This window comes from Cynocephalus volans, chromosome 8 (genome assembly GCF_027409185.1).
Source record: "Cynocephalus volans isolate mCynVol1 chromosome 8, mCynVol1.pri, whole genome shotgun sequence".
Classification (NCBI taxonomy): Eukaryota; Metazoa; Chordata; class Mammalia; order Dermoptera; family Cynocephalidae; genus Cynocephalus; species Cynocephalus volans.
This window is the reverse complement of record NC_084467.1, coordinates 35,508,968-35,523,542: the sequence shown is the minus strand read 5'-3', so window position 1 is coordinate 35,523,542 and position 14,575 is coordinate 35,508,968. Positions and strand designations below refer to the sequence as shown.

Below are 14,575 nucleotides of genomic sequence, written 5' to 3'. Positions count from 1 at the left end.
GTGGTCACAGTCTGAGCTGCTTCACTCTGGCCCCGCCCCCAGCACTCCCTTCTGCCAAGCCCAAAGCTGGTCAAGGTTACACAAACCATCATGGTGGTAAGTCAGCATTTTGTCTTCCGGGTGCTGTGTTTCAGGAGCGGGAGGGGCTCACTAGTCCCAAAGCTCTACACCCTCCAAGGCATCATGAGGGCAGAGACCTGCCCCACTCTCTCCAGCCTCATCAAACACCTCCCATAGCCCAGAAGCACAAACACATACCCCTAACCCCTGACATAGAAACCTTTATCCAGGAAGGCTCCTCCTAATGGAGAGAGCCCCTGCAAGTCTGTGTCCTCACCCCAGGTCCTGAAACACCACCCTAACCCTCCTCATTCCTTTAAAAGATAAAGCTGCCCTGGGCAGTGGTGGAGGTAGGAGAGCTTCCCAGACAGAGGACCTGGGGCTCAGCAGCTTTTGGGGGGAGTCCTCGTTCAATACTAACAAGGAGGTCCTGTTCCCCAATCTAAGAGTCCAAAAAGATGCCCTCCAGGGTGGGAACCACAGTTCTGGACCTTCAGCCACCCCCCCAAATGCCAGGGGAGGGCAGATGGCTCCCTACTGGGGCAAATAATAAAAGAGGGAGGGCAGTGTGGAAATACTCATCTCCAGATCACAAGTGGGGAATCTGATGTCAGGAATGGCAGGAAAAGCCTGAGAACAATCAGCAACCAGTGATCCCGGCCCAGGGCCTGTCCTCTGGGCTCCGGTCCCACAGGTAAGCTCCCCCATGGGAATGGATGGTGGGGACTGCACCACCCAGTTGATGCCAGGCAGCATGGAAGCCAGGCACCAGCAGCTCACATGCCCAAGCCTCAGGATTGCAACTTCCAGACCAACAGCAACTTCCATTCAGCTGGAATTCTGGAAGTGCCTAACTACATTGCTTTTAATCCTCCAAACCAGCTTGGGTGGTAGGTAATACAGCCCTTGCCTGTTTACAGGTGGAGCAAATGAGGCTCAGAGGCATATTATTGGCCCAAGGTCACCTGGTGAGTAAGGACATGGTCCAGAATCCTGTTCTTAACCACTGTCCTCTGTGCACTGTCCTCCACTAGGCCCCTCTAACCTGGAGGGCCTAGTGAAGTGCTGCAGGATCCACCAACTCACACCAAACACACGGATGCAGAAGAGTTCCTGAATGGATGCAAGCGTGAACACAAAGCTAGAGTAAAAATGGCCAATGTGAAAAGATGCTCAACTGCTCTTGTAATCAAAGAAATGCAAATTAAATTGAGATGCCACTTTTTTGCCTATTAACTTGGCAAAGATATCTTTTTAATGATAATTCCCACTGCTGGTGAAGATGTGCCGAAAACAGGCCCTCTTATGCCCTGCTTGGCAGGAGTATAAACTGACACAACCTTCTGGAAATATTGAAAGGCTTAAAAATGCATGTGCCCTATGACCTAGCAATTCTACTTCCATCAATCTAGAATAAGGAAATAATCAGGAAGCTAAGCACATCTATGTACAAGGACGTGTGTCGCACCTCACTTATAAAAGCAAAAAACCAGGAACAACATATGTGTCCAACAATAAGGGAATGGCTAAATAAATTAGGGTACTTCCAGTTGACACCTTACTCAGAGCCATTAATGATGCAGAAAAATATTTAACAGCAAGGAAGAGGTTCACACTGTTTTTTTTTTTTTTTTCTCCTTCAAAAAAGCAGTCTACAAATCACTGGGCATTATGTGATCCCATTTACATACATACATACCTACGCATACACAGAAAATGTGCTGCAAGGTAATAACAAAATGTTAGTAGTAGAGGTACGATAATGAGCCATTTAAATTTTTTCCTATGTGCTATTCTATACTTTGCAATTTTTCAACAGTGAACAGGTATTGGTATTGTACTTAAAAAAAGAAAACAATCAATGCTATATTTTGAAAATACACATACAGACATATTCACACTGATGAACCCATAGGTTGGAGTCTGATCATGCCACTCCCCACTCTGCTGTGGCTCCCTATGTCCCCAGGAAAGTGTTCATCATTTCTCAGCCGGATCCTGTGAGATCTGCCCTCCTCCCTCTCCACACTCAGGCTGAACTGCTCCCCCCGTCCCCAAAAAACCCAAATTGAACTATCAGAGTTCTCTGAAAGCTCCATTCTCTCTGCCTCTGGGTCTCAGCACATGCCTAGCTGCCAACTGCCACCCCCCATCCCCCACTGTACGCCAGACTTGGCTGAGACACAGTCCCCTCCTTCTCTGGGCTTCCCCAGCCACCTGGGTTTCCCCTATGGAACTTACTGGAGACGTAGCATCTTGAAGGCAGCACCCAGGTTAAATGATCCTCTAGACTTCAAGACAGTCCAGGGAGTGTTTGTGAATGAATGGAGGAGCCACAAAGTGAGAGAAGACACTAAAATCCACATATGGAGCCCAGCCCCCAGCCCGGGGCCCTTGCTTATAGGGGCAACAAGGAACACACCTAACACCTACAGCCAGGCTCCACGTGGAAATCAGATCCACTACCACAGCCACGTAACCCAAGGCATACACAGCTGCAGTGGCACACCTCACGTCAGATTCCAGACCCGACCCAAGCAGTGACCCAGCTCAGCAGGAAAATACAAAGGCACCATGCACACAGCTGGCTTGAGCATAAGCCAAACAACCCAGGCCATCCTTGTCCACAGCTGACTTTCACCAACCCCAAGATGGCCAATCCTCCTTTCTGCCAAATGCATAAGGGCCCATGGTGGGGCCAGGGCTGGCTGGCTCTCCCACACCTTAGTCTAGCAGCCCGCCACTCCACATCCCTCTCCAGCACGCACCTTCGAGCACTGAGAGCTTGGCACTAGTGTTGATCTCTCCCAAACTGTTGGTGGCTGTGCACTCGTAGATTGCTTCATCTCGCTGCACTCGCAACGGCTGGATCCGCAGCACTGACCCTGCTCCGTCGTCAAATTCAATTACCTGTAAGAGGATAGACATGCACTCACAGCCTGCTCAGGACCTGGGGACCTGCTCAGGGTCAGCTGTCCTCCTATTTCCATAAGTCCCATGGGGAGGGAGACTAAGAGGAGAGGATGTAGGACCACACCCTGGAGTAGGCAGACCCTGAGCCCTGCTTGCCCCTTCCCACCCGAGGACACACCTCAAAGCGCTGGGAGCTGACTTTCTTCCCCTTCTTCATCCATGTGATGCGTGGCTTGGGTTCCCCTGTGGCTTGGCACACAAAGGAGGCAACCCCTCCTGATAGTCCAGTCTGGTCCTCAGGGACTTTAATGAAGACAGGCTTGCCTGGAAGAGATGGAGATACCAAGTCACTAGGGCATGGTCACTACAGGCATGGCTAACACTACAGGAGACCGTCATGGTGGGGGTGGGGGTGCAACAAAGAGAAATGACACCTTAGAGAAAATGACACCTAACCCTTATATTTTGGTACTTCAAAAAGTTCATGGAAAGATTCATAATATCTTTTAATTCTATTTTTCCACGAACTTTCTGAAGTACCATCGTATAGTGCTTAATATGTACCAGGCACTGTTCAAAGAGCTTAACATTTATTAACTCTTTTAAGCATGTGAGGTGGGTGTTATAATTACATCTGTTTATAGAGAAGAAAATCAAGGCATAGAGAAGTTAAGGGATTTGTCCAACATGACACAGCTGGTAAGTGGCAGAGCTGAGATCCAAATCTAGGTGTTCTGAGACTGGAGTTCATGCTTTAACCACTACACTCTTCTGTCTCCCACTCTCCAATCAATTCCAAGCTCTAGGACAAAGGGCATGCTGGAGAGCTGCCGGGCAGAGCCTCAGCACCTCCCTAACACTTGTCCCTCCCCCCTGCTCTTCATCTCAGTGATGGTACCTCCATCCACCCCAAGGCTTGAGTCAGAAACCAGGACTCCTCCTCTCCTCCGGCCCCCACATACCAGCAGTCCCAAAGGCCTAGACATTCCAGCTCCTAAGTGTCTCTGGACATCTTCCCAGGTGAATGCTTTCCTGTAATTCTGCCCCTCCCACCCCCACCCCTACTGACTTGGTTATTGTCTTCTGACAGTCTGGACATTTCCCCAAGGTGACCACAGGGAGCCAGGGGGAGGGAAAAAAAAGAAGGGGGCTCAAACACTGTACTGCCATACCCATGTCACCTTGGTACACAGCCAGGGCCAAGCCACAGCACCCACCCCTATGAATCCCCCCACCCAGGGTCACAGGACCAGAGAAACCTGAATCGTTAAGATGTAGCAATGCCTCGTTTAATCCTGACAGCAGATCCATTTCCTATTAATCAGGCTAATGAACAGCTCCAGGAAGGGCTAATACTGTGAGAAATAACCTTTCGGACCTCCTGCTTAGTGCCCATGAGCCCAGGCCCAGCCTGGTCCCTGGCACAGAAATGTGTGTGTAATGACAGTCCTTCACCAAGCACCCATTCTGCACCAGTTACTTTATCTCATTTAGTTCTCCCTCGTTATTATCCCCAGTTTACATGCTCAGAGAAGTCAAGTCACCTGCCCAAGGTCACAGCCAGTGAATGGCACATTTGAGACTTGAATTCAAGCCTGTTTGACTCCAAAACACCTGGCACAAAACAGTTCACACCCAGGCTGGCTGGTTAGCTCATCTGGTTAGAGCACGGTGTTTTATCACTAAGGTCAAGGGGTTCGGATCCCTGTACTGGATAGCCACAAAAAAAAAAAAAAAAAAAAAAAATCAGTTCACATGGGATTGTAGGGTGTCTTGTCAAGAGCAGGGCCGAAGCCAGACTAAAAAAGGCCAAGGAGTGAGTGGGAGGTGAGGAAGTGGAGAGGAGAGCACAGGTGACTATGTAAAGAAGGTTGGCTGATGGGGAAGAAAAGATAGCAGCTGGAGGGGATGAGGGTTGGAGAGAGGTTTCTAAATTCTTGTTTCTTTCTTTTTTTGAAGATATGAAAGATGATGTTTAAATACTGATGGGAAATAGCCAGCAGAGAGGTAGAGTGTGCTGATCCAGTGGGAGAGGCGGGATAGCAGGTGAGGCAGAATCCCCAGAGGGGAGGGTCCAGGGGGCTCTGCAGGGTCTGTGTAATTGTTAAGCAAGTCAGTCACCATCTCTGAGCCTCTGTTCTCTCATTGACAAAGTAGTGCTACTGATACAGGGGTCTGTGCAGACGAGATGTGATGTCTGTAAACTGCTCGTGGTGGGCCTCCCATGAGGGCAGCCATCACTCTGGTTAGCATTATCAGTCTTTAACCCATGAGGTGGGCAGTATTATTATGCCCATTTTAAAGATGGGGAAACGGAGGCTCAGAGGATTAAGTGACCAACAAGCCAGTGATCTGGGGTGGAGCAGGGTTTGATCCAGCCTTCTAATTCCTAAATTCATCATGGGGCACCTACAGCCTCCCTGGAGAAGGGAAACTTGTGACCTACTGATTCTGCCCTTGGAGTACCTGGGGCAGACAAGGGCCACTGACTCGGGGAGCCAGGGCAGGGTGCATGCAGGGGCAGCCCTGGTGGAGAAATACACACAAGCCTGGTGGGGCCAGAATGACATGGGGACACAGGGCTCTGGAACCCCTCAGCGTCTTGCCCTTCCCCATGCCCTCTGAAGGAGGCTTCAGACTCTCCCAGTGTGTGGTTGTCTGCAGAGCTGTTTGCTGCTCCTCTCAGACAGATCCTCCCAGAACTCTCCGCACTCAGGCTCCACTGGGGGTGCCTCCTGCTCCTTAGTCCCCACACCGTGCACCCCTCCTCCACACCTCAGGACCTCCAGACAGCAGCTCTGGCACTCCATCTGAACTGCCACCGCCTTAGTCCAGACACCATCTTCCCCTGACTGGACACCCCACTGGTCTAACAAGCTGGTGTCACTGCCTCCCTGCAGTCTTGCCCCCTCCCTCCAGTCTATTCTCTATTCAGCAGCCAGAGCAAACTGACAGCCTCCCCCCTGACCAAAACCCTCCAAACACCTCCCACTTCTCTTAAAACAAACTGTTGGAGCTGGAGGGTTAGAACTGTTGGTTGGAGTGCCCTACCCCTACCCCACCCCACCCCACCCCCCAAAAAACACAAAACAACAAAAAAATGAAAACTATCATGGCAGACAAAACCCTGCCAGGTCTGACTCAACCACTCTCCCCAGAGCCCTGGCTTTGGATCCCCTGGATGAGTAATGTTCCCTGAGGCCTCAGGGCCTTTGCATAAGCCTCTTTATCCACTAACTCCGGGGAACCTCTCAGGCTACCTCCTTACCCACCAACTCCTATCACCTTTCTGATCTCAATTTAAACGCCATCTCCTCGGAAAATCTTCCTCTGTCTCCCCCACCCCCCAACATTAGCTCAGTTCCTGGTTTTAAGCTCTCTGGCAGCTCCCTTGGTCTCTCATAGCACTGCTCACAGTTTGTTATGTACGTGTGTGTGGTTATAACTCTTGCTCACAGTTTATTATGTGCATTGTGAGGTTATTACTTTTTCCACATTTCTGGTGAGTGTTTGATTAATAGCTGCTTCCCTGCATAGAACATAACCCTGGGCAGGGCAGATACCATGCCTGTCTTGTTTCCTACCCTGTCCCAGCCTCTGACCCGGTTGCTGGCACACAGGGTGCAGAAAGAAAGAAGGCATGAGTGAGGAAGGAAGACCAGAGGAGGGAGAGACTGCGGCCACTCACACACCACGGCACGGGAAGGGGAGAGAAACCAGGGTAGAAAGTCCCCCTCCAGCTCCTGCCTCAACGTGTCCGCGGCAGAACCCCGAGGCTGGAACCTGCTGAACCGGAATGGCCGGCGAGCGCGCCGGGGGCGGGGCCTCCGCGCCAAACAAAGCGCCGGGAGCCTCGGGGGAACGCAACCAGGTATGGGTCGCGCGAAGGGGAGCGGCCCGGTGCTGTGCCTACGGCCCGGGACCCTCGAGGAGACCGGGCAGGAGCCAGCGCCCGGCCCACCCCGCAAACCCGGCAGGACTGCTCGCGCTGGCGCGGCCCGGGGGCGGGACAGGCGGGCCCCCGTCCCCGCCAGGCCACGCCTCCGCTCCCCCTGGAAGCCTCCCCAACCCGGACGCCTCGCGCAGCACCCAGCCAGGCCCGCTCGTCCTGGCCCGAGTTCTGCCCTCCCTACCCCTTTATTCACCAGAGGATCTCGGGGACCCCAGTCTGACCACATCTCTCCTCAGCTACTAATTTTGTCCTAACATCTGTCTCCCCACTCCCCTCTCGAGCTCGCTCCTGCTATCCTCTCCATGCTCACCTTTTTTACAACTTCAACAAGTATTCTTTGAGCACCTATTACGGCCCAAGCACTGTGCTGAGAACACAGCCCGCACCCTCATGGACTCACCCCCCACCCCCAGGCACCTCCTTGCCCCTCTCACCTGTCCCTCCCCTCAAGGCGCTGCAGGAGGCTGCTCTGCATCCCACAGCCCTTGGGTTTCCCATCCCAGCACATCCCACAGTGAATGGTCAGGTCCCCAGGAGGGCCAGCAGAGCTAGGCCAGTTTGACCACTCTGTCCAGTGCCTGACGCACAGCTGGTATTCAGTGAGAGTCTGAACAGAATTCTTAAGACTGGACCAACAGGGTGCCATCTGAACAAGCCAGGAAGGGCTTTCTGCCACAGTTGCCTGCTGCCACACAGCCTGACCCCACTAGTGGGGCTCCCAGCCCCCACCACACAGTGGTCATGGGTCACACAGCCCTTTGGGCATCAGCTCCCAGTGGTGTGCCCTGGGACATCCTCAGGCAGTGCAGACCACGGAACCCATGCAAGGTGGGAGGAAGTGACTTAAAAAAAGGAAACAAGTGGAATCAGCCTGGGGCAGGGGGTTGGGGGGTGCACACAATTCCCAGGGATGATGCAGGGGTCCACACTCAGGGACAGCCAAACTGTCCACATCCAAGGCTCCTCCATGGGGACACTGACTGCTATTTTGTGTCTTCCCTGTGGAGTCCATATCCACACGTACATGAACAGAACACGGAAGCAGACGGCAGACACAGCGAGGGATGGGGAGGAGAGGGGAGGGGAGGGAGCTCCTGGAGAGGCGGATTTCCCAAGGCCCTGAACAGCCTAATGAGCTGGGGACTCATTAATGAGCTCCTGTGACAGCTCCTGGCACCACCCTGGAGAGAAGGCCGCTCAGAGACAACCCTGGTTCTCGAGGACACACCGCAAGGCCCAGGTTATGGCCTCAGATAGAGGGAGTACATACTAAGTGCCAGATGCCTTGTCAAAGTGACCTCAGTTAACCTTTCCAGGTAGGAGTGACTACCCCATTGTGCAATAGGAAAACAGGCCCAGAGAGAGAAAGCAACCTGCCCCTGCTGGAAGTTCCACAAATGGCAGAGTCTAGACGGGGCCACCCGTAAGAATGAGGGGAAGGGCACTGCAGAACCTGTGTGCAGCACCTTGCCATGTTCCAGCTCCACAGGCTTTGGCGGGGAGAAGGGACCCAACACACACTCTCAGCTCCTCATGCCCATGCCCACTTGTACCTGCTGCTCCCTCCCCCGACACACCCCTACAGCCATCAGGCATCCTTTTCTGAGCTCCTGTGATTCCAAGTAACTGGGCCATAACCAGGGCCTCACTCCCAGGTGGTCCTGGGTCCCTGCCTCTGTCCTATGCTGTCTGCGGTTCTCACTGTGGCTCTCCCACGAGCTCCACAGAAAAGCTGTCTGGGACGGAAGCGCATTCCTGCTCCGCCCCCCCCAATCTCACATCATTATGTAATACCCCCCATCAGTAAATGCCCACTCACCCTTCAGGGCTCCCCTCTTCCAGGAAGCCTACCAGCTTCTTCTCAAGATGCTTAGGTCATTGCCTCTGTGCCAGTCCACCCCAGCCAGCACTGCTGTTACAACTGTCTGCCCTCCAGCCTGTGCCTCCAAACTGCGGGGCCTGCTGGAAGGCAGGCCTGTGTGGATTCTTCCTGTCCGAGCCCCTGACACGTACATGAGATCAGAAGAACCTCTACCTGGGCTCAGGACCGCCTCTGGCCCCACAAGCCTCACCTCCGGAGAAGCCATAAAGCCCTGGGCTAAGGGAACTGCACCAAGTGGGGGTCCAGCCCTGGTGCATGCCCAGGTCTCCCCTGGAGCTGACTTGGCATCGATGCTGGGGCCTCTGAGCTAACTCCTGGCAGCTGCCTGTCCACCCCCCTTCCCTCCGCTCCTCTCAGAGGCCAGGGCCCCCATTCATTTGTCTAGTTAAGAGGCCTATAGAAACACATTTGTCCGCTCTGCACTTCACTGCTCCAGTCGTCAATCCTCCGGGGTGCCTGCCCTACCTTCTGCAGCAGCCCTGTCCATGTTTGGCTGCCTGCCCCTAGGTAGAAGTCTCCCAAGCTCAGCCCAAGACTACTGTGGTGGGAGGACAGATCCAAAAGTGTGTGCAGTTTAAGGTAGGCCTGTAGGACAGACCCTGTTTCCTGGGGCCTGGGTCACCATGGCCCCCAGCCTAGACTCTGGATGCTCCGTGTCTGTGTGCCTAGGAGAGAGCCCAAGTCACCTGAAACTCCTACCTTGGCTGAGGCAAGATTTCATCTTCTTTAGCTGGTTGCTGCCTAAGAAACCAGCATGGAGTTTCCTGGACTCTGCTCTAAAAACTGTTCCACCTTGGCCTGGGGGTCCAGACCTGGCTCCACCCCCTCCCCCTCACTCCCCCACTACACACCACACCCTGAGCTGGACAACGGCCTGAACCCCCAGGACTCTCAATCCTGGGACAGACGGATCTGAAGCAGCCAGCCACTGTGCCACACAAGGGGAGCACAGAGGAGCAGCCTGTGACACAGGCTCCTGGAGGAAGTGATGGCTTGAGGTGAGTGGGAACTGGTAAGGTGAAGGGCATTGGGAAGAGTGTTCCAAGCAGAGGAAAAAGAAGGAACAAAGGCCTGGACGTTGTTCACAAGAGCATGTGAGCAACTGAGAGAAGTCAGCGTGGCAGGAATGTGGGTGGAGGGAGACAGGGAAGGATGAGGTTGGCAGAGGCCTGATAATGCAGGGCTGGAGAAGGGTCAAGAGCCCTAGACTGGACCCCAACGGCAATGGGGGAGGGGGACAGAGATTTTAAACTGAGGAGTGACAAGATGAAATTTTCATTTTGCAACATGGCTGGACTATAAGGGAAGAGACTGAGGCAGGGAAACTGTCAGGAGGCTGCTGCACGCAAGAGCCGAGCAGGAGCTGAGGGCGGCCTGGAGGAAGGCAGTGGGGACAGCCACAGATGCATTCCAGACATACTTGAAAGGGAGAAACAACAGAATTTGGTGATGGATTAGACAGGGGCTACGAGAGGGGGAGGCTGGGAGGAGGCCCAGGTTTCCAACTTGGGTGACCAGGTGGGTGGTAATGCCATTCACCAGGAGAGAAAACCTGGGTAGATGAGCAGTTCGGGGGCATGGGAGTGAGGGGTACAGGTTGGGGAGTGTTGGGTCTGAGGCAGAAGGGTGAAGGCAGTTAGTTATTCTCTCAGAATGTGTTGTCTTAAAGCCCACAGAGGCTACCCTCCCCCTGACCTACAGCTCTTGTCTGCAGGCCCTGAGAGTGTCCAGGCTGGGAGAGCAAGGACACTGCTTCAATGTCCAAGGGCTGCTGACCACACCTGGACAAGCCTCCAGCTCACAGCCAACACCAGAGTCACACGTGATGAGGTCTTCCACCCCAACCTGCCTCTGCAGACTCAAGCTCTCTCCCACCAGCCCCAGCCAGGCCTGGGATCACTCCCACCCCCTTGCACAATTCCCACCTGACTTCTTCTCGGCCAGGCCCCCAGCCCCCTCCTTGCCTGCCCTTGCCCCATTCCACCCCACCCAGTGTCCAGCCTCTGAGGACTGAGGGTGGGGCTGCTCCAGTCCCAGCCCCTCTAGGATCGGTTCCTGAATAACTAATGAGCCATTAGGAGAAAGGGCCCTGGTGGGGCAAAGGGAGATATCTGCACCCAGAGACTTGGAGGGGGTGGTGGGGGTGGCGGGCCCTATGGCCTGTTGACCCCTGGGCTCATCCCTGGTTGGCCCTGTATCACCTCTGGGCTCGGAACAGGCTGGGAATGGCCCCTTCCCCCAGGGACCTTGGCTCCGACCTCGACTCTCCCCCTCAGCCTGCAGATTGGCTAAATCTGCCCTGTGCCCCGCCTCCCACCAGTAACCAAGCAGTGGTAACCATGGTAATGGGGCGGGCTGCGGCCAGTCTTGTAGTGCCAGGCAGGGGGAAGGGCAGCAGGAAAGGGACCAAAGTTCAGAGTTGGATCTGGGTAGGGGACAATTCCACCCTGTCCAACACACACACACGCTGACACACACATGCACGCACACGCACGCGCGCGCACACACGCATGCTGACACACACACACACACACACCCTGACACACACACACACGCTGGACTTCAGCTTCCTCTGTCCAAACACAATCCTCCCCTAATTTCCAGGGTTGAGGGGCTGGGGGGAGGCAGATGTCCCTTTGCTTTGAAGGTCCCTGGTGAAAGGGGAAAAAGTAGCTCAGCGTCCTTACACTTGGATCTTGAGGATCTAGCCCAGGGTAAGAGCTACGGGTGGCTCTGGCTTCCGAGCGCTCCCCAGACCTGTGAATATATCCATACACACTCTCTGTCTGCTGCCCCCCGTTCCCACACTGGCCCCCAAACACAGCTCACACTGCCTTCTGCACAAATCTGCAGTGGTGAACACAGCACATGCCTGGGCACATCACACAATGACCACATGAATCCAGAACATGTGTCACCCCAACCCCATAAAAAAGGGTCACCCTACTCTGCAGTGCCTGATACGCACAGGCATTCCACAGAATACTCCTTGGAAGCAGTGGTGCCAAGGTACTCCTTAGAGAGAGGCTCTCCAAGTGGGAGGGGTCTCTAGGACAGAAGGACTAGAGAGGTATCTGGCCATCCTGTCTCTCCTAGTAGCTGGTCCTGTCCCTATCCCAGAGTCCTACTAGGAGGAATGCCACCTCTTGACTGGGAGATCTGCACCTTGAGAGGTCAGACTTACTGTCACCATGGGCGCCTGCCACCAAACCAAGCATCACGAGTGCAGGCACAAGGGGCACCATCGTCCTCCCTGGGGCTGGCTCAGGGGCCATCCAGGGCTCTAGCTCCACAACCAGCCACAGCCCAGGACAATCAACCTGTAATGGAAAAAAAGGGCACAGCAAGTTAGCTGATATCCACCAGTGTCCCTATGGTCCACCCATGCTGTTTCCTGGCCCCTACTCATCCTCACTGACCAACCAGAGGCTAGTTCAACAGATCTCCCTTGGACTATGCAATGACCATCCAGACCTCTGACCCCTTTGACCACCCAGGCACCTCACTGATTCCTCAGTGCCCACAAGAATGACCCAACAATCAATCTATACGGAAAGAGAGTGCAAGAGGCCTTCAGGTCATTCTCTAAACCTGAGTAGGGGGAATAGGGAGCTAATGAGAGTGGAGGAATACAGGGATGCTCCATTCCAGATCTTGAGCGTCCAACTCACCCCATAAGGGGACAGGGACACAGGGTCAGAGAGACACAGAGACACACAGGTGGGGACAGAGACTGGATAAAGACAAGACAGTCAGAGACAGAGAGCAGTGAGGAGCTAGGCAGACCCACAAAGGCCAGGGATTCCAGAGTCCCTGGGAGCCTGCTGGTACCCCTCTTCTCCCCAGCAGGAAGGAGGAGGCCGGAGGCCAGAACCTCCCATGCTTAGAACACAGACTTGTTAGCAGCAGACAAGCTCCAGGTATCAGAGGCTTGCAGCCAAAGCCATTACCCATCAGGACTTGCCGGGATGTGCTCTAGACAAACCGCAGCTACCCCACCTGGCCACCTGTGTCCTACCCAATTCCCATGGCACCTTCCCACTCCAAAGAGAAGCCACAGGGAGGTCTTAGTAGCCAGGAATGGGGGTGCTGGACCCTAAGAATAGCAGATCAAGGGTGGGGTGTGAACTTCAGAGAGGAATGTTTGAGACAGACAGGAAGATATGCCAGAGAAAGACTGCACTTGGGACTGGCTAAATGCCTTTAGGCCTTTGCTCACAAGGCTCCTCAGCCTGGAGTGCCCTCTCCATTCCACGGCACCTGCATGACGCCTTCAGCATGGCCACACCACACACTGCAGATGCACTGCTATCACTCTCCAGCCCGGAAGTGAACTCCCGAGGGTCTCTCTCCCCCATCCCCCACCTGGGGATTCAGGGGATGTGCAGCAGTGCCCGCTGGCTCTGCTCACACCTCACTCTGGGCATAGGGCTGGCACATGGACATTCCCTCATTAATGCTCTGAAAACACAACAGGTATAGTGCGGGAGTGAGTGACAGTGAATGTGCCTTGGGGCTCCCCAGTGGTACCCCTGGACTCTGAGGGGGGAGTCGTGATCAGACCCAGGTGCCTGCTGCCCCACAATGGTAAGAGAATTTGCATGGTGACAGGGAAGGTGAACAGAAAAGGGCAGGGCTCAAAGGTGGTTCTGGTCCTTCCTGGAAGTTGAACCCTTATCTCAACTGGGATGGTCAAAGGTCATGAGGTCAGAGGACAGCAGGTGAGCAAAGGTACTGGACAAAGCAGGTGGGACTGTGAAGTGGCGCGGGGCTGAACAAAAAGGGAAAGGGGTGGGAAATGCTGCAGGATCTTGCCAAAAATCTTGACAGGAGCTGAGCAGCAAAAGTTGAAGGGGACTCGTGTCCAGTCCCATTTCCACCAAGCTGGGGGTTCCTTTCAGTGATCACAGAGCTCAGGTGGCTGAGACCACAATGAGGCCCTGCATGGCCATGTTGGGATGGAGGTCACATATCACTGAGGCCCCTTCTGGGCTTGGTCATCACTGTGCTGTGGTACCGCAGTCCAGCCAACAACAGAATTCAACTTCCCAGCAGAAATCAGGTGGTGAAGTGACTGGCCAGGTATGATGGGGTATGGTCCCCTGATACAACCATCCTGTAGCCTCTGGCACAGATATCCTGGGTTTATAACTCAATGGAATGCTGCACCAAAGGACACAGGTAGAGTGGCCTAGTACAGGCATCATGGGTGTAACAAAACAGTAGTCACAAAAGTAAACTCCTAGGCACATGCATTCCAGGCATGTAAACCTTCCCCCCTCACTCTAGTGCAGACAACATAGGGACATAATCCCTGGCACAAGCATCATTGGGGGCACATCTCCCTGGTACACACATAAAGAGATGAAGCTAAATAGAACAGATATTATGGAGGTACAAATGCACAGCACAGTCATCATGGGATGTAACTCCCTAGTACAATTATCACAGAGGCTTAATCCCCTGTAGCTGTCTTAGTACAGAAATCATAGCAGTGTAACTCGCAGGTGCAGACATCACGGAGATGTAGCCATCTGGTCCAGACATCATGTGGGTGTACTCAGAGGGTACAGACATCATGAGGGTGTACCTCCCTAAAAAGGACATTATAGGGGTGTGAATCCCTGGTATAGAAACTGCGGGGTGCGGTCAGTCTGTACCGACATTAAAGGGGTGTGAGTCCCCACTATAGCCACCATGGGGGTAAAAGTCCCAGAACAGACATCCAATGTGGTACAATCTTGGATGAGATTCTCGGCATGGGTGTT

The 14,575-nt window shown here is 53.9% G+C and overlaps 1 protein-coding gene across 6 annotated transcripts in view; it reads right to left on the bottom strand.

Annotated features, from left to right (window-relative positions):
- Positions 1–12,088, bottom strand: part of PTPRF (protein tyrosine phosphatase receptor type F) — a 72,261-nt gene extending 60,173 nt beyond the window's left edge. For all 6 annotated transcript variants that reach the window (XM_063105662.1, XM_063105661.1, XM_063105658.1 and 3 more), the window contains exons 1-3: positions 11,992–12,088; positions 3,152–3,297; positions 2,829–2,970 (exon numbers count right to left, since the gene is read on the bottom strand). In XM_063105662.1, the coding sequence (XP_062961732.1) occupies positions 2,829–2,970; positions 3,152–3,297; positions 11,992–12,082 (379 nt within the window). In that variant the 5' untranslated portion in view covers positions 12,083–12,088. The remainder of the gene's footprint in view (positions 1–2,828; positions 2,971–3,151; positions 3,298–11,991) is intronic.
- Positions 12,089–14,575: the final 2,487 nt, after the last annotated feature.